The following is a 26874-nucleotide window of genomic DNA, read 5'->3' as shown; positions in this document are numbered from 1 at the left end:
TTTGAATGCACTTAACTATCCATCTAGCAATGCCTTGTTATGAAATAGGATTTCCTGTAAGAGGTTTTTGAAAGGCAATAAATAGTTGTTTTGTCTTCCTAATTAGTTTTGTTCTGTCAATGTAGTACATTAGTGCTCTTTTGATGTCTAATGTATGTAGTGCTCTTTCAGCTACGGAATCTGGCTGTGGGAAGAACACTGGTAATTCTACTGTTTGATTTAAGTGGAACGGTGAGACAACCTTTGGTAAGAATTTTGGATTTGTTCTTAGAACTATCTTATTTTTATGTATTTGAATAAATGGTTCTTGAATGGTAAATGCCTGAATCTCACTCACTCTTCTTAGAGATGTGATGGCAATGAGAAATGCAACTTTCCACGTTTAGTATTGCATTTCACAAGAATGCATGGGCTCGAAAGGTGGACCCATGAGTCTTGTTAAAACAATGTTGAGGTTCCATGAAGGAACAGGTGGTGTCCTTGATGGTATAATTCTCTTTAGGCCTTCCATAAACGCTTTAATGACTGGTATTCTGAATAGTGAAGTTGAGTGAGTAATCTGCAGGTAAGCAGATATTGCGGTGAGATGTATCTTTATGGAAGAAAAAGCTAGATTTGATTTTTGCAAATGTAGTAAATATCCTACTACATCTTTTGGAGATGCGTGTAATGGTTGAATTTGAGTGTTATGGCAGTAACAAACAAATCTTTTCCATTTATTTGCATAGCAGTGTCTAGTGGAAGGTCTTCTAGCTTGTTTTATGACCTCCATACATTCCTGTGTGAGGTCTAAGTGTCCGAATTCTAGGATTTCAGGAGCCAAATTGCTAGATTCAGCGATGCTGGGTTTGGATGCCTGATCTGTTGTGTTAACAGATCTGGTCTGTTGGGTAGCTTGACATGAGGTACTACTGACAGGTCTAGTAGTGTTGTGTACCAAGGTTGTCTTGCCCATGTTGGTGCTATAAGTATGAGTTTGAGTTTGTTTTGACTCAATCTGTTTACTAGATATGGAAGGAGAGGGAGAGGGGGAAAAGCGTACGCAAATATCCCTGACCAATTCATCCATAGAGCATTGCCTTGGGATTGCTGGTGTGGGTACCTGGATGCGAAGTTTTGGCATTTTGAGTTTTCTTTTGTTGCAAATAGGTCTATTTGGGGTGTTCCCCAAATTTGAAAGTAAGTGTTCAGTATTTGGGGGTGAATTTCCCATTCGTGGATTTGTTGGTGATCCCGAGAAAGATTGTCTGCTAGCTGGTTTTGGATCCCTGGAATAAATTGTGCTATTAGGCGAATGTGGTTGTGAATCGCCCAATGCCATATTTTTTGTGTTAGGAGACACAACTGTGTCGAGTGTGTCCCCCCCTGTTTGTTTAAATAATACATTGTGGTCATGTTGTCTGTTTTGACAAGAATGTATTTGTGGGTTATTATGGGCTGAAATGCTTTCAGCGCTAGAAATACTGCTAACAGTTCTAGGTGATTTATGTGAAACTGTCTTTGCTGTATGTCCCATTGTCCTTGGATGCTGTGTTGATTGAGGTGTGCTCCCCACCCTGTCATGGAAGCATCCGTTGTTATGACGTATTGTGGCACTGGGTCTTGGAAAGGCCGCCCTTTGTTTAAATTTATACTGTTCCACCATAGAAGCGAGATGTATGTTTGGCGGTCTATCAACACCAGATCTAGAAGTTGACCCTGTGCTTGTGACCATTGTGATGCTAGGCACTGTTGTAAGGGCCGCATGTGCAACCTTGCGTTTGGGACAATGGCTATGTATGAAGACATCATGCCTAGGAGTTTTAATACCATTTTTGCTTGTATCTTTTGTGTTGGATACATGGCCTGTATTAACTTGTAAAATGTTTGAACCCTTTGTGGACTTGGAGTGGCTATCCCTTTTGTTGTGTTGATTGTCGCTCCTAAGTATTGCTGTGTTTGACACAGCAAAAGGTGTGACTTTGCATAGTTGATGGAGAAACCCAGCTTGTGAAGGGTCTGTATGGCATACTTTGTGTGATGTGAACACTTTGTTAGCGTGTTGGTCTTGATTAACCAGTCGTCTAAGTAAGGGAACACGTGTATTTGCTGCCTTCTGATATGTGCAGCTACTACTGCTAGGCATTTTGTAAAGACTCTTGGCGCAGTTGTTATTCCGAATGGCAACACTTTGAACTGGTAATGTATTCCTTTGAATACGAACCTTAGGTATTTCCTGTGTGAAGGATGTATCGGTATATGGAAATACGCATCTTTTAGGTCTAATGTTGTCATGTAGTCTTGCTGTTTGAGCAGTGGGATTACGTCTTGTAATGTGACCATGTGAAAATGGTCTGATTTGATGTAGGTATTTAGTGTTCTGAGATCTAGTATCGGTCTGAGAGTTTTGTCCTTTTTTGGTATTAGAAAGTACAGTGAATAAACTCCTGTGTTTTTCTGTAGACTTGGTACTAATTCTATTGCGTCCTTTTGCAGTAATGCTTGAACTTCTAGTCCTAGAAGATCTATATGCTGTTTTGACATATTGTGTGTTTTCGGTGGGACGTTTGGAGGGAATTGGAGAAATTCTATGCAATAACCATGTTGGATAATTGCTAAGACCCAAGTGTCTGTTGTTATTTCCTCCCAAGATTTGTAGAACTGACTTAGTCTTCCCCCCACTGGTGTTGTGTGAAGGGGTTGTGTGACTTGTGAGTCACTGTTTATTTTGAGGGGTTTTGGGACCTTGAAATTTTCCCCGGTTTCTTGGGAATTGGCCCCCTCTGTATTGTCCCCGAAAACCTCCCCTTTGATATTGTCCCTGGTAGGTAGGTGGTCTTGTTTGTGAGGTGCTGGTTTCTGTGGGTTGACCTCGAAACCCTCCCCTAAAAGTTGTTTTACGAAATGTGCCAAATGTGCCTCTGCCCTGCGGGGAGTAGAGTGCACCCATGGCTTTGGCTGTATCGGTGTCCTTTTTTAATTTTTCAATTGCAGTGTCCACCTCCGGCCCAAACAATTGCTGTTCATTAAACGGCATATTGAGCACAGCCTGTTGGATTTCGGGTTTGAACCCAGATGTGCGCAGCCATGCGTGCCTCCTTATGGTGACTGCAGTATTTATTGTTCTTGCAGCTGTATCCGCTGCATGCTTGGAAGACCGTATCTGGTTATTCAAGATACTTTGTCCCTCTTCCACCACCTGTTGCGCTCGTTTTTGGAACTCTTTGGGGAGGTGTTCGATGAAATGTTGCATCTCATCCCAATGAGCCCTGTCGTAGGAGTGCTTGCGAGTTGGCGATGCGCCACTGATTTGCCGCTTGTGCTGCAACCCTTTTTCCCACTGCATCAAATTTGCGGCTCTCCTTGTCTGGAGGTGGTGCGTCGCCTGATGAATGCGAGTTGGCTCTTTTACGAGCTGCTCCCACAACTACAGAATCTGGTGCCAGTTGTGATGTAATAAAAACAGGGTCTGTGGGCGGAGCCTTGTATTTTTTCTCCACCCTTGGAGTTATGGCTCTGCTTTTAACTGGCTCCTGAAATATCTGTTTAGAGTGCCTTAGCATTCCTGGGAGCATGGGAAGGCTTTGATAATGGCTATGGGTGGAGGACAGGGTGTTAAAGAGGAAGTCATCCTCAATAGGCTCCGAATGTAGCAATACATTATGAAATTCGGCTGCCCTAGCTACCACCTGTGCATATGATGTACTGTCCTCAGGTGGTGAGGGTTTAGTTGGGTACGACTCCGGGCTATTGTCCGATACTGGAGCGTCGTAGAGGTCCCATGCATCCGGATCATCCTGGCTCATGGTGGTATGAGCTGGTGAGTGTGGTGGAGTTTGTGCCGGTGATGCATGAGTTGACGGTGGTGGAGAAGGTGGTGGAGTTACCTTCTTTACCACCTTTGCTTGTGGTTGCTTGTCTACTTGCTGGAAGTCAAGTTTCCTTTTCCTTTTGATTGGGGGAAGAGTGCTGATCTTCCCTGTATCCTTTTGGATAAAGATCCGCTTTTGCGTGTGATCTGGTTCTATTGTTTGTAATTCCTCCTCAAATCTGTGTTTTTTTAGTTGAGAGGACAGTCCTTGTTCCTCTGAGTAGGAACCGGTTTTCGGTTCGGTTGCCGGGTGTTTCGGCACCGAAACCGTGTCTCTGGATTTTTTCGGCTCCGACAAGATCTTTCTTCTTTTCGGCGTCGTGCCCTCTCGGTGCCGACCATCTTCGGTGCCGCTGTCTCGGTGTCGACCCCTTTCTGCACCACTCTCTCGGTCCCGAGATTGCTGCGTGCCTGTGTCTCGACCTGAGTCGGACGACTTCGACACCAGCTCGCCCTTTTTCGGTGCCGATGTACGGTCACCTACTTTCCGGGTTAAGCCATGGCCTGTTGGCGGTGGCGTCCCCTGGGCTTTGTCAGTTTTATCGTGTGATTTTTGTTTCGACGTCTTACTCACGGTTGGTTGTTCTTCGACGTCGAATTCTTCAGAATCCGACTTGTGGATGGAGAAAGTTTCTTCTTCCTCCTCCTCGAACCGTTGTTGTCCTGTCGGCGTGGACGCCATCTGCAACCTCCTGGCTCTTCGGTCTCTGAGCGTTTTTCTCGACCGAAACGCGCAACAGGCCTCGCACTTATCCTCCTTCTGCTCGGGGGACAGGCACAAGTTACAGACCAAATGTTGATCCGTATAAGGATATTTATTATGGCATTTAGGACAGAATCGGAACGGGGTCCGTTCCATCAGTCTCGATGTTGCACGCGGTTGGGCCGACCAGGCCCCGACGGATGATCGAAATTACCCCGAAGGGCTACCGGTGCTCTTCAAGATTCGGTGTCGATTTGTTCTAATCTATCCCGATACCGAACGAAACAATACCGACGAATTTTTCCGAGATTCTGACTAACTTTCCGACCTGAAACACAGAGCGAAAAGGAACACGTCCGAACCCGATGGCGGAAAAAAAACAATCTAAAATGGAGTCGACGCCCATGCGCAATGGAACCGAAGTGGGAGGAATCCCTCGGTCTCGTGACTCGAAAAGACTTCTTCGAAGAAAAACAACTTGTAACACTCCGAGCCCAACACCAGACGGCGGACTGTGCACAGCATGTGTATCTGCAGCTACACATGCCACCGAACATATTTATATCCATTCAAGCTGGCTGACCAGAGAGTGCTAGCCTGCCTGACAAGCCTGCCCAACACTGCTGAGGAAGGTGATCGCAACAAGGAAGTCTACCTTACAGGGAAAAAAACACATATCGCAAGAATGTAGCGGCTCAACAAGATGACACATCAGTATTGTTAGAATTATGTTCAAGTTCCAGACTAGCACTGATGGAGTTCTTGAATCACCCTCTTAAGCCCCACAAAGAAGTACTTGACTACGGGTATTTTAAAGAGAGACAAATGTTCTGTTTTGCATGTAACCGGTTTCTACAGCTTAATACTAGTAAATGAAGATGTTTGCCATGTCCTATACTGATGCCTTAATGGGATCTATATCTTTACCTAAACAGTAATGTATTAATCTATTCCACTTTGTTGATTAGTACACATGCATAGTAAGTTTATTTGCCTCACTCAGAATTTGTATGCATTATTCTGCAAGTTCAAGGTACCCACACTTTAATACTTGATATCAGAACCCCGTTCAGAGGGCCATGGGGCAAGTTGGGGTTAGTGGGCCCAACCAGGGGGGTTGAAGCATAATACTCCCGGGCCCTGACCTACTATTGATCCTCTGCAACTGAGTTCAGGTGCCCCTTCAGCACTTGGTCTGAGTCAATAAGGTCAAAGTGAAAAGAGGACTGCGGTGACAGAGGAGGTGGCAGCGTGAGAGGCGGAGGTGGTGGTGGTGGTGTGTGAAGCCTACACAAGAGATTGTGGTGCCTGGCTAGTAACCTTGTCCCTAATCTTCCTAGGAATCAGAAAGGACTGTAGCTTCTTTGATATCTGTTCTCTAAGGGTGAGAATCATCTTCTTGGGCACCTGAGGTTTGTGAGGCTGACCCAGTGCGGGGTTAAGGGTTCTGTTGTGGCATAGTTAGGATGTGTAAATGAAGACCTTCTGCTGCCTGGGATTGGGCATCTCAAGAAGCTCAAATGTTAAAGGGTTCTCACCGAGTCCGATTTTGACATCAAAGCATGTTTCTGAGCTGATCTTGGGGTGGGTCTCTGAGTCAGCTTCGAAGCTCACTTTGGCTCCGAGGACAGTTTATTGGGCGCTTGGTCTGAGTCAATAGGGTGAAAGTGAAAAGAGGACTGTGGTGACAGAGGAGGTGGCATGGATAGATGCCAAGACTTAGTGCCTTTCGCAAGAGGCTTTTCAGGAACCGAGGGGAGTCCCTCGGCATAAGTAGGTCTCAGAGCCTGAAAACGGACCTGGCAGTCAGTGCATTTTGTAGTTCACCTTAGGGCCTGATGCCGGACTCTCTTGGCAGCAATAATTGGCCTCTACATAAGGGCAGTTTTTAGGTTGATTCCTGGGGAAACTTTCTTCAGATCAGCATGTTTTGAGTGGTTGTTCTAGGAGCAGATTTTGTCCTGGTGCCTGTGGTCTGGCACCACAGCACCTGGCAATTCTTTTTCTGCTTCTGAAGTATCAGAACATACGTGCTTTGTTCTTCCTACGTCAAATGGATACCTGAAAGCCCAGGATCTACTCCTTCAGAGGCGGTGATGTTCTTGGGCATGAAAAGCCTCAAGGACTCAGGTGAGTCTAGATGCTGCATCTTGTGATGTGCCCAGCAGCATTCCCGTTGTTAGCTGATGGTCCTATTGCACTTAAAGGCTTTACACACCAAGCAGGTCGTCACCTTGTGCTAAGGAGGCAAGCACGGTATACAGACCCAATGCTGGTTGGACCAGGGGAATTTAGAATTGCATTTAAGGGAAGAATTGGAATGGTGTTTTCTCCATAACATCCTCCCCAAACCATGATTCTTAATACGATCTGATCGAGATAGTTGCAATAACACCACTCAAGTTCAATTCATACATGTTGCTGCTGCATTCTTCCATCGCTAGGGTCAAATCCTTGGTGACTGACCCCTCGGTTCCAAAAGAAGGAGTTGTCGATCCCAGAGCTAACACTGGAACGTCCAGGCAAGAGAGAGGCAAAAAAAAAAAAAAAAAAAGAAAGGCGGAGTCTTTGTCCTGGTGCATTGTGGAATAAGGGAGAAGCCACAAGATCTTGTATCTGAAAACTTCTACAAAGACTACTAAGAAAAACAACTCTCAAATATCTGCACCCAACACTAGATAGCAGGAGTATGCAAAGCATGTGTATCTACAGCAGCAGATGCTACCAACATACAATTTTTGCCCAATGTCTTATTTTTACCCAAAGGTGAAGTTTCAAATTCAGACCATCCTCAAGCCTCAGGTAATGGTTCATGGCTGTGACCCATGGATCCACATAATACAACAAGGGAAGACCCGTAGATGAACACGACAAAAAGGGCAGACCTGGGGATCAACACAACACAACAAAAGGTGATGAGTAGCTCAACAAGGAGCAACCAGGAAAGACTTGGAGGTAAAACACGGGACAACAAGGGGAGTTCTATAAAGTAACAGCACAATGAGGGGACAATTAGGGAATTACAGTAGCACAAAGAGATGACACAACATGATCAACAAAGCACACTGAGGAATAACTTGATCAATAGTACACACCAAGGGCTAATCAGGAGGAACAACACAGCACAACAAGAAGTGATCTGGGAATCAACAGAAAACAAAGACTGGGGACCTGGAATCAACCCACACAGCGAGGTGAAACAGAGGGGATCAACACTGTACAAAGATGGGTGAGTGAGGGGGATTAAAGAGCACAACGAGGTGGCAATATGGGATCAATACAACATAACAAGGGGAGACATAGCTATCAGCTAGACGCAATATGATCAAGTGACACAACGAAGAGAGACCTGGTGATCAACATGACACAGGGAGGGGTGACCTGGTAATCAACACTGCACAATGAGGAGTTTTGGACATCATCACAGCACAACAGAGGTGCACAGGAAAGGATATGTGGATCAACATAAAACAAAAATGTTAAACTTAGGTGTCAACATGGCACAAAGCGGGTGATCTGGGACAACTGGAGTATCAACACAGCACAATGAGGGGTGATCTGAGGGATTAACAGGGTACAAATAGGGGAGACCTGGGATCAACATGTAAAATGATGTAACATAGGGGGGGGATCAACACAGCTTATGAATCAACAGAGTGCACCAAGTGAAGACTTCGGGATTTGAGCAGCACTACGGGGGTGAGCTATGGATGAACACAAAATAAAGAGAGAAGAACTGGGTATCCACATGAAACAGAGTAGTGATTAACAGAGTACAATCAGGGGTGACCTGGAGGTCAACACAGCATAACAAGGGCCAATCTGGGAATTAAGAGTTCACAAAGAAGTGACAACTGGAGATCAAAAGAGCAAAATTAGGGGTGATTTTGGAATCAACATGGCATTGGGGCTGGAGTCCTGCTGGATCAACACAGCACATGGAGGAAACGCATGGGAATCAACATGACACAGATACACAGACCATCAATCTATGAAGAACAAAAAGGGGCGATCAGGTCATGTACCTGCTCTGTTCTATCTCAATGACTGACATCTGTTGTCCCATTGATATTCACATTGTATGTCTTTCCACAGCTGAACCTCATCGTGCCTCATCCCTACCCTGTGTAATTTGTCAGAGCACCTACCTGCACATCACAAACATGGCTAGGAAGCAAGCCATAGGGTTGGCAATGTTGCTGAGCACTGCTGACAGATGGTAGGCCATCCTTCCATAGGGCAGGCAGGAATAGCTCTGCACAGAGGGCAGCACGCCATTGGTAAGCGCATTTGACAATGCCAACAGCCCCAACAAGTAAATATTCCTCCCTGTCCAAAAGCTAGTAGCGGCCGCAACGGGTGGCTTTTGGGTGATCTCCATGTCGTCACCAGAAGGTGTGCCGTTCTCCCGGAGAGGATAGGAGTCTTCTGATGTAATACTATCCCCTGTAGATTGTCGCTTGCTTGGGCCAGAAGCCGGGCCTCGACGCTTCCACTGGACGAGGCATATGAAGGACAGCATAGATATGCCCAGCAAGGCTGAGAGGAATCCAAAAAACCCATCGGCTGAGAAACTCTCTGGAAAATAGTATGGCTCTGTGGCATTGCCAAAGCTGTTGTTTCTACACTCTAGCTGGCCAATACCCTGTCCCAGCGCCACCACACACGGGAAGAGCGCACTGAGTCCCTGTCCGATAAAGAAGGTGCGGATGTAGAGTTGCGGAAACTGGTACATGAAAGGCAGGAAGGTGACATTGGAGGTGCAGCAGAAGAAAGCCAGGATAAAGGCGAGCAGCAGGAAGGGTAGGCTGTGGAGCTCTCCTCCGATCCAAACCTGCCCTCGCCAGAAGGCGGCCAGGAAGGCAGCAGCCAGCACACTCAGCCCCTGGATGGCATAGATTAGATAACTCTCCTTGAACTTCCCAGGAGCAAAGCGATGGGCGAGGGTGATGGCGATGGGGCCAAGGTTTCCAAATGCGATGAGGACTGACAGGTACGCCGGGAGGTTCCAACCTAAGAGGAAGAGAAGGAGCAGAAACACAGATTTACTTCTTCCGAGTGAAATACACATGCCTTCAATACATCAGAGGTACGAAAGCAGAGGTGAGTGGTGCCACAACTGAAGACATCCTCAGCTCTGTTCCTCCACCATCGGTCCATCACAGACCTCCAGCTCACCTCTTGGGATGAATCAGTGTAGTCAATTCATATAAAATGATTAAAGCCTGAGAGAAATCGATCATCACTTCCACACCTGCATCTTGTTTTATTAATGATCAATAGTTTTGATCTGATGAGTTGGTTCTCAGAGATGGACCTAAAGAGAAGCCCTCTCTAGCTGATCATGTGGCATGTCTGCGGACACCTGCATAGCTCATTTGGGATGCTTTCAGACTATCAATAGGTAATCTTGAATGATTGAGGCAAGGCCCTCAGATGCTGAATTACTCAATATTCCTTCTCTCCTGATCCCTGTGGACAAGGAGTTACAGGTGCAAGGAGCACAATAAAAAACATGCTTTAATTGCTTGTTGAAGTGTGGAGGGAAGTCCACTACATAGCGCACCAGAACACTTTTCTCCAAGATGCATTTTTGTAGATGCGCTACATAGTTATAATCACTTTAGCTTCAGCACGCGTATTGAAATATTGTACGATAATCCAGATTCACATGTATCCAGACATAAACAGCACTGGCTGACCAACAACTGCAACACCTTCAATACTTGCATTTAAACTAAAGTGAATGTTATCATGCACTGCATTTACCATCATGCATTGTGTGCTCTCCTCCCCGTTCATTAGACTGTTATCTGGTAAGTGTGCTAAGGCTGCCTGGGAGCTAAGAGAGGCAAGAGGCTTCAACGCATTGATAGTTTTGAGACTCATGTATTCTTTCCAATCCCTCTCAGTACACTATATTAAAGTATCCTGTCTATATCTACCTTCAAGGGTCCACTGCCAATCTGTGGCTCTCCAGTTCCATTTAAATGGAAGTGTCAGGAAGCTGAGCTGAAGACAGGTCTTACCGCTTGTGGTGACCAAGTGTAGAGACGCCCAGCTCGAAACCTGCTCCTGTGAGCCAGTTCAAAGCTATAGGATGTCAGTTATCACAGTGTCGGTGCAGACTTGGAAAAGGCTCAGCGCGTCGAGAAGACTTTATGTGACAACTCCTGACTGGTGCTACATTACACAACTATACCTGAACTCCTAAGTTGATTTGTGATGGCAGCGGCCATCTTGGATCATCCTCACTGACATGGAAGTACAGCACTACAGGGGGTGAACTATTTTCCCCTCCCCTGCTCTGGTGCGCTATATGCAAAGCAGGCTGTAGCGCACCAGAGCAGGGGGAGGGGAAAACAGTGCTCGGTCTCATTGGATAAGGTGCTGTTCTGCTCTCTCCCTTTCATGCAATGCAGCGCAGACATTTTTATTGCTGTGCTATGCTGCTGTGAATTTAGCATACAAAGTACAGAACTTACCAAGTATGAGAAAGTTGTTGTAATTAATATGGGTTTATTACAAACAGTAGTGTGTAATAGGGAGCTAAAAGATGTTTATTTTTTTGCAACATTTCATGTTGTTTTATATAGGATAGAACATACACAATAAAATACTTACAATATAGGAAGATACAAGTAGTTGACAAAAATACAAACCACTGCAGTTGTCAATCTATTCAATTAACCAGTGAAGTCTCATAATTTCTTTTAAGTCTTTTTTTTTTTACACAAATGATAAGATGAGATAACGCAGGCAACACGCTGACAGTTTTATAGCACATTTCCTTGACCTTTGCCACTGTTTTCAGCACACTGCAGGGTTTCTCTGCGTTTATTGCAGCAAAATGTCAGGAAAGATGTGGGGATCACCTTCACAGTTAATTTCGTATTTGTTTTGCAAAATGCAAAAAAGCAAAAAGCTGGAGGGTCTGTTTGTGACACAGTGGCAGTAGCCACTCTATAGTTATGGTTACAATCAGGTTTGCATAGGAAAACTGAACAGCGAAACAGCTGAACAGAATTACACCAATTGTGGCACACAGCTAGACCTTTACACAGAAAGCGCGCTTTTTAAGTTGAGCATAGCAGCGCGCAAGCGCTGCTTTTCCGAAGTGTTGGTATGTATCTGGGCTTTTAACAACGCTCACATCACGCCCATCCCTACCACTCGTTCGTGGGGTTCCCTTCAAAAATCCTTTGATGACATTGGTAAATGGTCTACGTTTTTCCCTCCTTGGGGAGGTTTTGTTACCGCCTTGGCAATCGCCCCTGTTACATGGATAATTGCACTTTTGCGGATAAGTTTGACTGTGAGCGAACTTATTTTTTCCTTTCGTGTGTCTCTTCACGCTGATGCTCATGGCGTCCATGGTCCTGTGAATCGTCTCGCTTATGTGAAACTGTTTTACTTTTAATTTTCAATTTATGTGGCAAGAAAAGTCCGCTTAGGAGTTTACAACGCTAATAGCTCTAACTCGAACAAATGCAAGACCCGTTGCATTGCAAATGCTCGTTGTGATTTGGAGTAAATCCGTTCAGAAATTAAGGTTCAAAATGCACATATGTATATATGTATTGGATACAGTGTGCTCAGATTATGCAAACAGATTAGCTGGTCACAACATGAAGAGAAAGTTACGGCTGCCATTTTATGACATGGAGACTCGTCCTTGTGTCATAAAAATCAAATAAACCTAAGGAATAGAAGGTCACGGAAGTGGTACCTTGACCCCCTGAACTTTGTCTGGGGAGTCCCGGGGGTCATCCCCTAAGGTCAAATTAAAAATATTTTTCTTCATGGTACGCAGTACTACCACATGAGAAGACATCAGAATATTACATAAATCTGTCAGTATATCTACAACACACAAGATAAGCTATCTCGTGACGTTAGAGCCCTCTCTCACAGTAAGATGACATTTAATCATATTAGAGATATCTCTCATGGTATATAACATGATATGGCATCTCATAATATTACAGATATCTGCTAGTTTAATAAAGTGGTGACATCTGATACTACTGACATCTGTAGGTATATTTCCAAACGTAAAGGCATCCCACGGACTTAAGCATTTCTCACAGTTTATATAACATGTATGCATGGGTTTATGTTACTGACATCTATCAGTGGGTATACAGGGAATGAAATGACATTTGCGATATAGGAGATATATGTATATTACATGACAGAACACCTGATTAAGTTACATACATGTGTCTATTTATAAGATAAAACCAGGGAAGAAAAGTAGTTATTTACCTAGAACTATAGTTCTCCAGTTTTGGAATTTTTCATAGATTCACATGCAACCCACCGTCCTCCCCTGAGATGCTCCTCTTATAACTCAACCTCCCTTGGGAGTGTTGTAGAGGGTGCTATCGTCTGAGTGCATAAAGTTTGTAGTTTGGCCCTTTAAAAAAAAAAAAAAAAAAAAGGACACAGAAAGGTTATAAAACCATTGATTCATTGCCTTTATGGCCTATTATAATGATACACCTTGCTTTATTATAGTACCACGAGACTACCACTTCGACGATGAGGAATAATTAAAGCATGTGAATCTATGAAAGATCCAATTCAGGAATACCTCTGATACAATTACAAACATATCTTTGTATATGTAACACACCTTTTCTGTCTGTTTTGGAGTCTTTCAAATTAAAAACATCACAGGCCCCAACAATCTATGTATTTTGAATAATGCCTGTAAACCATCTACTGCATTAGGGACATCTCACAATGTATCTGCTAACATATACCAACAAGGGATGAATTCTCCTTTGCTGGACAACTTTGGCACGGACTACGGAGTGACGCTCAGGCTGTGTGACATTTTCTGTCCCTATAGACCACAAGAAGGGGTTAGAGAGAGATCTCACCTTCTGGAAGTTCTCGAACCACAACAGGCAGCTCCACCCACAAGCCATTCACCGCTGCCCAGGAGCCCATACCAAAGAGTGCCACCAGAAGGTGCGTGACCAGGTCCCTGCCGGAGACTGCTGCTGCCATCTTTGGAGGACTGAAGAATATAAGACACAAAGATTAAGATAGGTGGCTATGGAATATCACGTTGATTTCAGCACATTAGAAACCGTTAAGCCACACCATTTTTTTTCCTGATGTTACTGAGAACAAGTTAAGTGTCTACGCAGTACATGAAGCCAAATCATATACAGCAAAAGGCAATCACGTCAAGGAGAAGTGGAACCAGGGACTCCGCTTCGGAAATTGTTCATATACTTTGAAGGTGAGTTAAAAGAATGAAAACATAAATAGATACTATTCTAAAAATGTGCAAGACAAGGATGGATTAGAGCCATCTCTTAAAAATTAAACAACTACACCAAAATCACCTACCTATGCAGAAACCAAAACAGTTCAGTTGTTTTTAGGTTTTGGATCATAACTTCACTCAAACATTTTTCTTTCCTATAATATTGGTAAGCTACTTAACTAAAGTCTTGTGAGTAAATATCTGGGAGTTTGTAATGATTTGTGTTAAAAGTGGAACTCCTAACCCCAGTGAAGAATGGACAGAGGCTGTGTCCATGAGGACTTGGTGTGGCATTCGGCCCAAATCCCCACTGCATTATCAAGCTAGCACAAGGTGTGGCATTCGACTGTACACTGAGGCAAATGATCAACACAGGGTTAGTGACGACGTGCTGACGACAGAGAAACCTGGGGCTCCAATATAGATGAATAGTGAACACACTACTGCGACCGCTTCACCAACGTACTTAAACCTCTGATCTTATTGTGACTTTATGCAGGCGACGATGCACTGCACCTGGGACAGAGACCTGCCCCACATGCCTGCCTTACTCACCAGAGGCAGCGAGTAGGGCACCAGCTCTGTCATTTCAATCTAAACAGGTAAAAACTCTGGTGAGGAAACAATGAGGCGAGGGAAAGGGCAGAAGGCAGACGTACAGGGCTCAGTTTAGAGGACTAGAAAAGTCAAAGAAGAAATGAAGCCCAGGACTGATACAAGAGGATTTGAGGCACAGAAGAGGATTTGTAAAGAAACTGAAGGAGGAAACTCAGGTGAAAATTAAAACTGTTGGCGTCTGTGATGATTTGGATAACTGTATGGAGCCTTTAGTTTGAGGCAGTCACATGCAGGCATGAGCAACATGAAAGCTAACATGTTGTATTTTTAGGACTGTCACATAATAGCCATTTAACTGACGTAACCTGCACAAACTATAAGCAAAGAGTCATTATACAACGTATGCATAGTAATACAAATCAGAAAAGTTGAGATCGCTGTTGGATGGAAATATAATTGGTGTGGCCAATCTAAAAATCAAGAAGTTTGGAGTGGTTATCTGTCCCGCCAAATCAAGCACTGGCACAGCCAACAGGTCTCACCTATGCAAGAGCTATTGGCTTTGCCAATGTGTTTTATCCATAGTGTACAGCAGTGTGGATGCTGTTCAACATGCCTAAAAGTTAGTGGCGTAGAGGAGAGTTACATGGAATGTCGTAGCGTGGCATGGCGAAGAGTGGAGTAGAGGGTTGTAGAGTGTTGTGTATTGGAGTGGCGTGGTGTGGAGTCTCAGGGTGGCACACACTGGAGTGCCGCAGAGTGGACTGGTACAGAGTGCACTGGCGAAGAGTGCTGCGGAGTATGGTGCCACAGATTGCAGTGGCATTGAACTCAGCGGCATACAATGCAGTGTCTTAGAATGCAGTTGCGTATATTAGAGTGGTGCATAGTAGAGCGCAGAGTAGAGTGGCATAGAGTGCAACAGCATAGAGTAGCGTACACTGGAGTTGTGTAGAAGTGAGTGATACAGAGGGTAGTGGCGTGGAGTGGCATAAAGTGCAGTGGCGTAGAGTGCAGAGTAGAGTCAAGTGGCATAGAGTGCAGTGGTGTAGAGTAGCGTAGAGTATAGTGGCATAGAATACAGTGCGTAGAGTGGAGTAGGGAGTAGGGGGTAAGGGGTAGGGCAGAGTGGCATAGAGGTCAGTGGCGAAGAGTGCAGTGATGCAGAGTAGTGTGTTGGAGTGCAGTGGCGTAGAAAGCAGGGGCGTAGAGTACAGTGGTGCAGAGTAGAGTGCACTGGCGCAGAGTACAGTGGTTAAGAGTAGAATGGTGTAGAGTGCTGTGGCATAGATTGGCGTGGCATAGAGTAGATTGTTTCAGAGTAGAGTGAAGTGGCATAGAGTGGAGTGGTGCAGGGTAGAGTGCAGCTGCGTAGACTGACAGCATAATGGTGCAAAGTAGATTAGAGTGGGATGCAGTGGCTTGGCGTAGACTGCAGGGGCGTTGAGTGTTACGGTGTAAAGTGCACTGGAGTAGTGTGTGTTGGCAAAGTGCAGTGTTGCAGAGTGGCACAGAATACAGTGGTGTAGAGTGGAACTATGCAGAGTACATTGGTGTGACGTAGACTGGAGTGGTGTAAAGTGCTGTGGCGAAGAGTGCAGTGGTGTAGAGTAGAGTGGTGAAGAGTGCATTGGCATACAGCGGAGTCGTACAGGGTAAAGAAGAGGGGCGTAGCGAGCAGTGGCATGGCGTGCAGTGGCATAGAGTGTAGTGGTGCAAAGTGCAGATGCATTGAGTGCTGTAAGGTGGAGTGGTGCAGAGTAGAGTGCAGTGGCATAGATAGAGCAGAGTATGCATGGTATGGCAGCTCGCTGCCATTACAGACAACACATTTTCAATTGAAATGACCATTACATTTGCACAGACATACTGTTTTACTAATTAAACTATACAGTGCACAAATGAAAATGTGTGGAAGTTGCATCACCTAGTGTAAAGATTTGTTTTGATCATATTGAAGTATTTTATTTCCAACACACTTAAAAAAAAAAAAAAAAAATGTTCACTTGTGTTACTTATTATGATATATTCTGAAATACTTACACAGTTCATTTAAATGTTGTTATGTGCTAGAACAAACCTCTTTCCTACCGTCAGCATCCAGCAAGAATGTCACAAATTCCCTCACTTTGCTTTCCTAACCTTCCTTTGTCATCAGGATGTCCTTCCATCTGGGCACCTGGAGGCTGGTGGTTGCCTTCCACTTCGTTGTGATCTCCCTCTTTGCTAATACTAGGGCCAGATCTATGAACTTGGTGGTGGTTTTGTGTTTGGCCGGCCTAGGGTATCCCCCCCAATAAGCATGCCAGTAAAGTGCAGTGAATCGTTCTTTCAGTGACCTCATGTTTATACAGGCAATTACACCCTCCCAATATTCATGCAGTTCAGGGCTCCACACCATGTGGAGCATTTCCGCAGCCTGCTCTCCACACCTAGGGCAAACCACTTCTCCCGTTCTAAATATTTCCATGATTTTCCCCGTTGTAAGGTACACCTTTAAAGTTTGGTTTTAAATTGATCCTTCACAGAACCACTCCCTCTCATGATCTCTGCTATAAGTAACAGCCTACTGTTGGAAATGGCCATTTTTACAGGGATAGCACCAGACTTTTTGCTTCTGATCTGCTGTTTTTGATCCTGTGCTGAATTTTGTTTTTGATGGCTTTAGGACTCTGAGCACTTTACCACTGCTGACCAGTGCTAAAGTGCGAGGGATCCCTGCCTAAATGGTATTATTGATTGGTTTATCCATGATTGGCATATTTGATGTACTAGTAAGTCCCTAGTATAGTGCACCATGTGTGCCCAGGGCATGTAAATCAAATGTTACTAGTGGGCCTGCAGCACTGATTGTGCCACCCACAAGAAGCCCTGTAAACATGTCTCAGACCTGTCACAGCAGTGTCTGTGTGTGCAGTTTTAAACTGCCACTTCGACCTGGCAAGTGCACCAAACCTTCCCTTTTACTACGTGTAAGTCACCCCTAAGGTAGGCCCAAGGCAGTCCCCTGGGCAGGGTACAGTGTATTTAAAAGGTGGGACATGTACTGGTGTGTTTTACATGTCCTGATAGTGAAATACTGCTAAATTCGTTTTTCACTATTGCAAGGACTATCTCTCCCATAGGGTTACATGGGAATTTCCTTGAAATATATTTTAAGTGTAATTTCCCATTGGGAGCAGATAGAGATGTGGAGTTTGGGGTCTCTGAACTAACATCTTTCGGAGAAGTTGTTTTTTAAATAGTAAGTTTGAAAATGACACTTTTTGAAAGTAGGCATTTTCTTGCTTAACAATTCTGTGCCTCTGCCTATCTGTGGAATACACGTCTGGGTCAGGATGACAGTTGGGATGTTTGTGAATTCACTCTAGACAGTCACACAAAGAGAGCTGAGGTGTGCCCTGGATGTGGGTCTTCCTGAGCTAGAGTGGAGGGAGAAGCTGACACTTGCACCTGAATGGCGGTGTGTTTGTCCCCCTGGAGTGTGTCTGAGGAAAGTCAGGGTCTTGTGCACTACAGAGACTTTTCTTTGAAGTTTGCCTACTTCAAAGGCAGAATTGGGTATTAGTACTGGATCTCCGCCCCCACAAAGTTAGAATCCTTCTGTGCTGAGGACATTCTGCCAGGAAGAAGAGATGAATGCTGTAGGAGGGACTGCCACTACCTGTTGCTTTGCTGTGCTGGCCTGCTGCTTGCTGGTTCTGTCCTGGGAGTGAAAGGACTGGACTTTGCTTTCTACATCTTCCTTCCAAAGGTTCTCCAGGGGCTTGAACTGACCTTGCCTTCGGAACCAGCACCACTGTCTGACTCCACGCTGTTGTCTGTACCGGGGACATGGTCTCCGCTGAGTGCAATGGGCGAGACCGATGCTGTAGGCCTGGAGCTGCTGCAGCGCCTCTGAAGTCCTGCCACAGCATGTGGACCCGTGGTGTGATTGCGACACCGCAAAGTTTACACCTTGCGTCTTGACCTGCTGGATTCATTGACCCCCAACTTGTCGTAAAGAACTGACGCCTCGCCACTGTCGCAGCATTACCTCCAAAGCAACTGTAAGGAATCAACACCCCACCTCCCTTGCTTAGCAGTAGGAACAGACTCCTCACTTCCCTGGTAGCAGTAAGGCAATTACGCCCCACCAGCTCGAGGGACGCCTCACCTACCCAACTCTGTGCAACACCTTTGTTTCCACGTTTTCCAAGGTACTGTACCTGGGGTCTGTGCGATGCTGTGACCAGCCCACAATCCCTCCAGAGTGGCGTTGGACTGTTGGGAACGACGCCAATAGCCTCCAGTTGGAGCTATTGTGTTTCTAAGTGCTATACTACATTTAATCTTTGAAAAACTGTACCTTTACTTGTGTATGCTGGATTTTTGTTGTTTTGGTCTTGTTTTACTAAGATAAATATTGGCTATTTTTCTAAACTGGTGTGGAGTACTTCTGTGGTGTTTTCACTGTTACTATGTGTGTGTGTGTACAAATACTTTACATAGTGCCTCTGAGATAATACGGACTGCTTGTGCCAAGCTACCAAGGGGGTGACCAGGGATTATCTTACCTGTGTGACTCCCTTACCCTGACCAGAGTGAGGGTTCCTACTTGGACAGGGTGCAAACCACTGCCAACTACAGACCCCATTTCTAACACCTACTATGTCTACATAACTCTCTAGTGCCAATACTTACCAAGCAGATAACCAACAAATAAAGCCAAGCCTTTCGCTGCACCAAAACTGAATGGTTATAAAATCCTTAGGGCATAATAAAGGCACCAAAATACCAATATGAAGACCTGGGACTCGTGAATTAACTGAAGCTTAACACATCAGAGACCACTCTTGTTTCAATGGAGGAACGATACAGACGTTTGATGTTTCCAGTCAAGAACAGAAGAACTGCAACATCCTGACACAAAAAGTAGTCAAAGGTATTGACTCTACAACTGGTGGCAGTGAACAGAAATTTAACACTGCAAAGGTATATTCACAATGGACTCAGGGTTAACCCTACTTGAAATGTACCACCCAGATGATGGTAAGAAATATGAGAAAGAGCTCTTAAATGCTCAAATTGTGCCTCTATTATACATATTTTTTTATATCTTACAAAGGCCAATATGGTGACCAGTAAACACAAAAACGGCACGACGCCAGGACTGGTTGGTATTGCTAAAGCAACAACCCTATGAATTAGCAAATGCTATTATCTTCTCAAAGCTTCAACCACATTCAGAGAGCATAGCTATCACTGAGATGCTTACAAATTACTCATTAAAGGAAGAGTTGACTAGTAAATTAAATTCAAGGTACCCATTCTTCAGCTCGAAAACGCATCTGGTATATTCTGATGAAAATGACGAACAGCATCTAGCTAGAAGACCTCTCTAGCAAAATCTGTCGTATTGTCGGAGGTGGAATTCTGCCTGTCACACACAGAGATGAAATTAAGAATACCAGCTGATGCCCCATCAAAGCCAAATATTGAAAGAATATGGTCTTCTCCGCTACCTTTCTTAAACGGGACAATAGAAGCTGAAACCACAAAAAATAAGGCAGCTTACTAATGAACCCTGGCACACGTGTTCAACTTACAGTTTCCACCATCAGGTGTAATACATAGCAATGATTTCTTATACTTGCACCCACCAGGTTTTCTCTCTGGAATCACTTGCTACGCCCAACTCACCAGTAATTCATCATTTCTCTCATTTTCTTACAAATTATATCCACCGGAATACCCGTTCCTCACCAGCCTGAGTAGCAAAAGCATGGATTCATAACTAGTTTCAGACTCCGAAGTGACTTTGAACCTATGGATGCTTTTCTTTGCTGTGTTTACTTTTCTTTCTGTCCTCCTGTCTCAAAATACAGTATTTGTTAAGTTTTTGTTTATTTCACTATCTGCTCAAAATGCAATTAAAGCATTTGCTTAAAAACCTTGTAATTTTAGCATGGTTGATTAAAGAACATCAAATTGTATTGCAGTACTATGTGCAAATCTGATAAACATTACAAAGTACGCTGTGCAATAGAAGTACACAATTTGTTTGGCAGCATACTGAGATTTCAGAGAAAAAGAACCATCATGTGGGTGTATCGTGGTGCATATATGTTTGGTAACACAAAAATACCAATTTTGATCATATTTTTGGGATTGGTTCATGATGCTTAACATTGTTCTTACAAAACAAAGAGGTCTACATCTAGAACTCCCCAAAATTCTGAAATGCAAAACATTCGCGCAGGCTCTTCTTAGGTACTCCTCTTCATTATGGGACTCTGCCCCTCCAGCCCACAGTCCCAACTAAGCACTGCAGCCACTCTAAAGTCCCCCAGCAGCACTCTTAAACAGCCACGCAGGTCTGGACTCCAGACGTGGCATTTAGTTTTAATTCAGGTTGAACTGTACATCTACTTTGTTCACTCAAAGCTATTTACATTTGGGAAAGCACGGAACCATTTGCCATCCAGCAGTTGTTAAGTGAGGTAGTGACTTGTTAACCACCCGTCTCTATTGCCAGTTTGCTCAGTGTTGCATGATTACAATTCTTGTTGGCCACATTATGACACCATCTTCTTAGCGCTCTAGTCGCTCTTGCTAATGCTAAACCAGGATGATTACTTAAGGGGGCAGTAGGCAGGTCCATGCCACTGTCATGCTGATAGGAACATCCATGACTAATAAGAGGGTTGTGAGGGATTTTTGATTAGTGTTTGTTTTGGCTGTCAGCAATCAGCAAAATATAATGACAGTTACTCCTTCACAAATGTGCTAGATATCGTGTTTATGACAGAATAACGAGTTCGCTAAACTTTTAATCAGGCCCTTAATTTTGAATGCCAGACTTGAATTTTATCTATCAGAAACCTGGTTGAAAGATTCATCCATCATATGCAGGTATTAGGGCAGGTTTATAAGAAAAATGTGATTACTGCGCTTGTAGAGGAGCTTCGGGCAGGTGCTGATTGAAACATTCCTGAGGAGTTAATTTTGCTGGATTTATCAGCAACACTGGGCACAGAGGACCACCAAATCATGTAGCTCCGATGGAGGCCCTAGGTGTCGGAGTTATAGTGCTTAAATGGTTCCACAGTTTCCTATCCACGTGGTCTGCTCAAGTGCACCTGTATGGGAAGCATTTAGATGAAAAACAACTAACCTGTGGGTTCCACAAGAATCTGATTTTTCCCACTTGTTATTTACCTTAAATAAGACTGCACTGGCTAAATTAATTAAATTGTTTGGACTGGTGATTATGTATGCAGGTGACACACAGATTCTTATTAGAACCCCAGAGCTCAACCATCAAGTGCTAATGGCTCGAGAAATGATGGCGGACCACAAGGAAATCCTCAGACAGAGCCGCTCAAAGTGGCCCCCAGCAGCTGCGCATCAAGGAAGCCAAGAAAGCAGCCATCACACCCCACATCGATATGGCAGCCAACTACTCAAAGGTGCTCTTCAATATAGTCAAGGAATTATCCAAGCAGACAGCCATAGAGACCACCACCAACCCCTCCCAAGAGCTCTGCGACTCCTGCTCGAAATACTTCCACATCAAGATCGCTTCCATTTACAACAATTTCGACCCTCAACCCACGACTCTCAACCTTAACCAACCAACCAACACACATCAGCCAAATTATCACCACCTGGTCTCTGCTAACCACTCACACTACCACGGTTATCATGTCTTCCATCCACACTAGGGCGCCCACAACCCCTCTCCCCACTGACCCTTCAACCTCTGAACCGGCCCAATCAGCACCAAACTCACCAGCATCATCAACACCTCCATCTTCACAGCAGCCTGCCCAGACAGATGGAAACACAAGGAGGTCTCACCCTTCCTAAAGAAACCCTTCGCCGACCCAAGCAATCTCAAAACCAACAACTCAATCAAAACCACCTACTTGACGACTCGCAATCAGGTTTCCGTGCCAACCACAGCACTCAGACTGCGCTGATCGCTGCCACAGAATACATCAGATCTCTCCTCGGCTGTGGAGAAACTGTGGCCCCGATCCTCCTAGGCCTCTCTGCTGCGTTCAACACTGTCTCCCACCACACCCTAATCAACAGACTCTACAACATCGACATCCTACAAATGCCAAAGTGAATTGCCTCTTTCCTTACAGGCTGCACACAGAGCATCTGGCTGCGTCCCTTCACTTCCGAATCCAAGGACATCATATGAGGCATACCCCAAGCACCTTCCCTCAACCCCACCCTATTCAACACATACATGACCCCCCTTGCAGATGTCGTCAGATCTCACAGACTCAACATATCTCCTACACTGACGTCACTCAACTAATCATATCGCTCACCCAGGATCCCTTCAACGCCAAAACCAACTTCCCCAACGCCAAGACCATCATAGCCAACTGCATGAGAGACAACTGCCTCACACTCATCTCCGACAAGACAGAAGGGCTGATCTTCAGGAAGAGCACCTCCACTTGGGACCACAGCAGGTGGCCAGCAGAACTCAGACCAACACCCATACCTACAGACCTTGCATGCAACCTATGTATCACCCTCGATAGCAAACCGACCATGAAATGACAAGTCAATGCAGTCACCTCCTCCTGCTTCAACACCCTTCGCATGCTCCGCAGAATCTTCAGATGGATCGCCGTCAACACCAGAAAAAACATCACCCAGGCCCTCGTCACCAGCCACCTTGAATATAGCAACGCTCTCTACGCAGGCATCTCCTCTAAGCTCCTCAAAAGACTCCAGAGCATACAGAATGCAGCCGCCAGACTCTTATTGGACCTCCCCAAATGGGCCCACAGCACTCCCCACCTCAGAAACCTCCACTGACTCCCTATCCAGAAGAGATGCCAGTTCAAGATCCTCACGCAGGCCTACAAAGCTCTACACACTAAAGGACCGTCCATCTTCAACCATCGACTTATCTTCCATCTCCATCTCCCCTCAAGGCACCTGTGGTCCCCCTCACTTGCCTTTGTGCACACCCCACCAGCATCCGTCGCCGCTTCATTTCCTACATCGCTGCCATAACCTGAAACGACCCGACACCCCACTCCCCTGAACAGCACCCTCCCTGGAAGACTTCAGTAAGAAACGCAAGACCTGGCTTTTCAACTGACACTTGGCATCCGCAGCCTCACATACCCCTAGTGGTGACAGTGCTGGGCTATACAAATGCTGATTGATTGATAGAATCAGTGATTATCTGAGTCTGAGTGCAGATACTCTTAGGTTCTACTCAGTTAATGTGCAAACTTGACTGGCCTCTAAAGGACTACAGTGAAACAGAGAGAAATGCGAGGGTCTCCTACCTTTTAGTCAAACAATTTGTGAGCAAAACCTTTGACTTTCGATGGGCAAAAAACCTCTACCTATCCAAAAACATAAATCATCTTGGGGGTGTAACTGTTCCAAGTTGTTGGTAGAAGATCAAATAAAGTTTGTGATGACATTTTTTTTGTATTTGCGAGATTTAAGTTTAATTTTTCATTTATTAAATTACTCATAAACAGTGCAGATTCTGAGTGTCTCAGCTAGGCTTGACTTTTGGAGCGCAATATACCTTACCCTACCTGTTAAATGTTAAAAGAAATTGCAGCTAGTTCAGAATGCAGCAGCCTGATTAAATTATAACCAAGCATCAGAATCTGTTGATTTATAGGGTCGTAAAATTGCACTGGCCTGCAGTCGTTGAGAGGGCAAACTTTAAAGATATACGATTAGCTCAAGAATCTGTATATGGAGGGAAAATCAGCCCTCTTTATGAAAGGTTATCTTTTTATAAACAGGCGCACTTCTTAAGATCCAAAAGGTTTCTTGGGTTAGTGCTTCTACGTTTAAACAGGTGACTTAGGATGGCAGAAGGATGGAGCAGCCAAGTTGTGGAACTCTCTCCTTCTTTCGCTTGCTTAATGCAGGCAGACTGCAGGTAGAAGGTAGTCTGGTCCTGCAGCTTAATGCAGGCAGACTGCAGGTAGAAGGTAGTCTGGTCCTGCAGCTTAATGCAGGCAGACTGCAGGTAGAAGGTAGTCTGGTCCTGCAGCTTTTCCTTTCAACCGTGATCCACACCATTTGAAGACAGTCTCTCCAACAGTAGTCCTGCTGCTTGTTGAGGAGCGAGATTTTGTTCTGAAGTCGCAGATAAAGCAGTATACACCAAAATATCACAAATAAATAACCCATTCTAGTCAGACGTGTTGTAATGTTTGCAAGAATTCACTGACGGGCCATGTGGTGATGTAACCACCCAATTGCTGCTCTTTATCACTGACTCTCACAGCTAATCATATTCATTCTATGGCCTGTAATAGAATTACGACAAAAAGCTTTCAGTCGTTTGCAAAAATTATTTGGTGGAGGATCTCACTTCCTCTTTTAATTATTATCTCAAGATTTAACTTGCTGTGTTCCACATTATGAACTAAGATGTCTTTTACATTTTCTGGGATGATTTTCTATAATCACAGTTGTGTTATTCAAGGACTTTCAACTCTCTTCTTTCTAATGGCCATCCAAAACGTTTTTTGAGGATAAAGCAAAATCTGTACTACATACCCATCAGTTGACATAGTTTTATCCCATGAGATTTATCTAAAAGTCCAGAGCACACTTTGTTAAACCGTCTCAGGGCCTGCTAAGCGGTTACAAAGGCAACAAAGTGGCATCGCTTGGTTAAGGGCACTTGGTAATGCTGTCTTTAGTGCTCACCTGTCTGTGGGCAGAGTCTTGGGGGTGTTCTCCTTCCGATGGCCCAGTAGGAGGACTCTTTCCACATCTGGCTCCTGCCTCTGCGGCGCCTCTGAGGAAGAGAAGGTTGACATGTTAAATTTTACAATGCAAACACGGGAACCCGCCCAAAGACTCCACAAACTGCTCAAGGCTAGAAAAACTCATGTCTTTATGAGGCCTTCAAACCCCTTTCCTAGAGTAGGTGCCAGTGATCGGTTGGTAAGGGGAAAATGGAGTTCAAAGTAAACAATCTGTTGCACTCTTATGACCAAATGGCTAATGTCCTCTGCAGGCTTCCCTCCACCTCTGTAACGTATATAACATGAGTTTTGAGTTCAGTTTTATCCTTACATGTTTTGTAAAGTTCCCCTATGAATGGGGATCCCTAAGGGACACACAAAAGGATGTTTCTGTATTAATATAGGAAACGCAGGAGTGGTGTGTGTCTGAAATCTCCTAAACTCCAGCCTACAGTTGTAGGAAGCTGGCATGGTGGACAGCTATGGTGTTGGCACCCTATACTAGGTCCAGGCAACCCTTATTAGTTAATGAGAAAGGGTCTAGGAAGCCGGGACTCTCTTGTGGTAGCTGTGGTGAGCAGCCAAGACTTATCTAGGAGGAGTGTGAAGCACTTGCAGTACCACAGCAACTTATCACACATGAAAGGAACCTCAGAAAGGTTCTTTATTACAGTAACACTAATCTAGATTACTTATAGGCAGACCCCAACTGGAGGTAAGTACACACTATATATACACACACAGTAAGTATTAGGAATTAGCATGGAAAAACAACAAGCATTGGCAAGAACTAGTAGAAAATAGATAGGGCCCTATAGAGGGGCCAAACCATATACTTAAATAGTGGAATGCGAAGTGAGGTTCCCCACCCAAGGATGTGGAGTAGTTAGAAAGGAGCTGGGAGAACTTTGGACCCCAAGAGGTGAGTACCTAGGTGACCCCCAGCAGCCAGGAGAGCAGAGGTAAGTTACCTAGTTTTCCCAAAGACTAACAAGGGGACTTGGAAAAGGAAGATTCCAAGACCAGGAACAGTCCAGTGAAACCCAACGGTGGATTCCGGAAGAAGAGGACCTGCAAAAGAAGGGGACAGAGTCCAGTCCACACAGGAGTGTCCAGACGGGACAGGAGCCACTACCCACCCTTCTGTGGATGAAGATTTGGGTCAACGAAAGAAGATGAAGATCAGCTGTGGAGTCCAGGAGCTGCAGAGAGGTCCTTGGAGTCATGCAGATGATGCCCCATGTCGGTCGCCGGGATGCAGATGGTCAGTGGGCAGGAGAACCACCAACAAGCCTTTGCAAATACAAATCTGGGAAGAAGAGGATTTGCAGAGAAGAAGAGGACCAGCAAGGCCTAGGGGACTCGACCCCTGGAGGGGAGTCAGGGCTAGCCCTCAGCCATTGGGAGAGCCACAGAAGCAGTTGCAGCCCCCACAGGCAAATCACTGGCAGCAGGTGCAGTAAGTTGCAGTGAGGCCCAGTCAGGACATCTGGAGAGGAGTCCCACGTCGCTGGAGCAGCAGAGGGGAGACTATCCTTGCAAGGATGAAGTGCCGGAGGCCGGGGCTAATTGAAGCCTGAAGATCCCTTGGAGCAGAAGTCAACAAGCACTGGTTGCTGCAAAAGTCGTGGTGCACAGGGGTACTGTCCGGCCAGGAGAGGCAAGGACTCATCATCTCCCAAGATGGACAGCAGGTAGAGAGGACGAAGAGGACCACCTGTGTTGGAGATTCTTC

General features: G+C 45.0%; 1 protein-coding gene across 5 annotated transcripts in view; it reads right to left on the bottom strand.

The window, feature by feature from the left end:
* Positions 1-26874, bottom strand: part of SLC52A2 (solute carrier family 52 member 2) — a 139746-nt gene that overhangs the window by 18422 nt on the left and 94450 nt on the right. For all 5 annotated transcript variants that reach the window (XM_069221113.1, XM_069221112.1, XM_069221114.1 and 2 more), the window contains 3 exons: positions 25099-25189; positions 13442-13581; positions 8702-9566 (listed from right to left, as the gene is read on the bottom strand). In XM_069221113.1, the coding sequence (XP_069077214.1) occupies positions 8702-9566; positions 13442-13571 (995 nt within the window). In that variant the 5' untranslated portion in view covers positions 13572-13581; positions 25099-25189. The remainder of the gene's footprint in view (positions 1-8701; positions 9567-13441; positions 13582-25098; positions 25190-26874) is intronic.

Source organism: Pleurodeles waltl, chromosome 2_2, assembly GCF_031143425.1.
Source record: "Pleurodeles waltl isolate 20211129_DDA chromosome 2_2, aPleWal1.hap1.20221129, whole genome shotgun sequence".
NCBI classification, from domain to species: domain Eukaryota; kingdom Metazoa; phylum Chordata; class Amphibia; order Caudata; family Salamandridae; genus Pleurodeles; species Pleurodeles waltl.
Note: the sequence above shows the minus strand (reverse complement) of the source record. Positions and strands in the feature narration are given on the sequence as shown.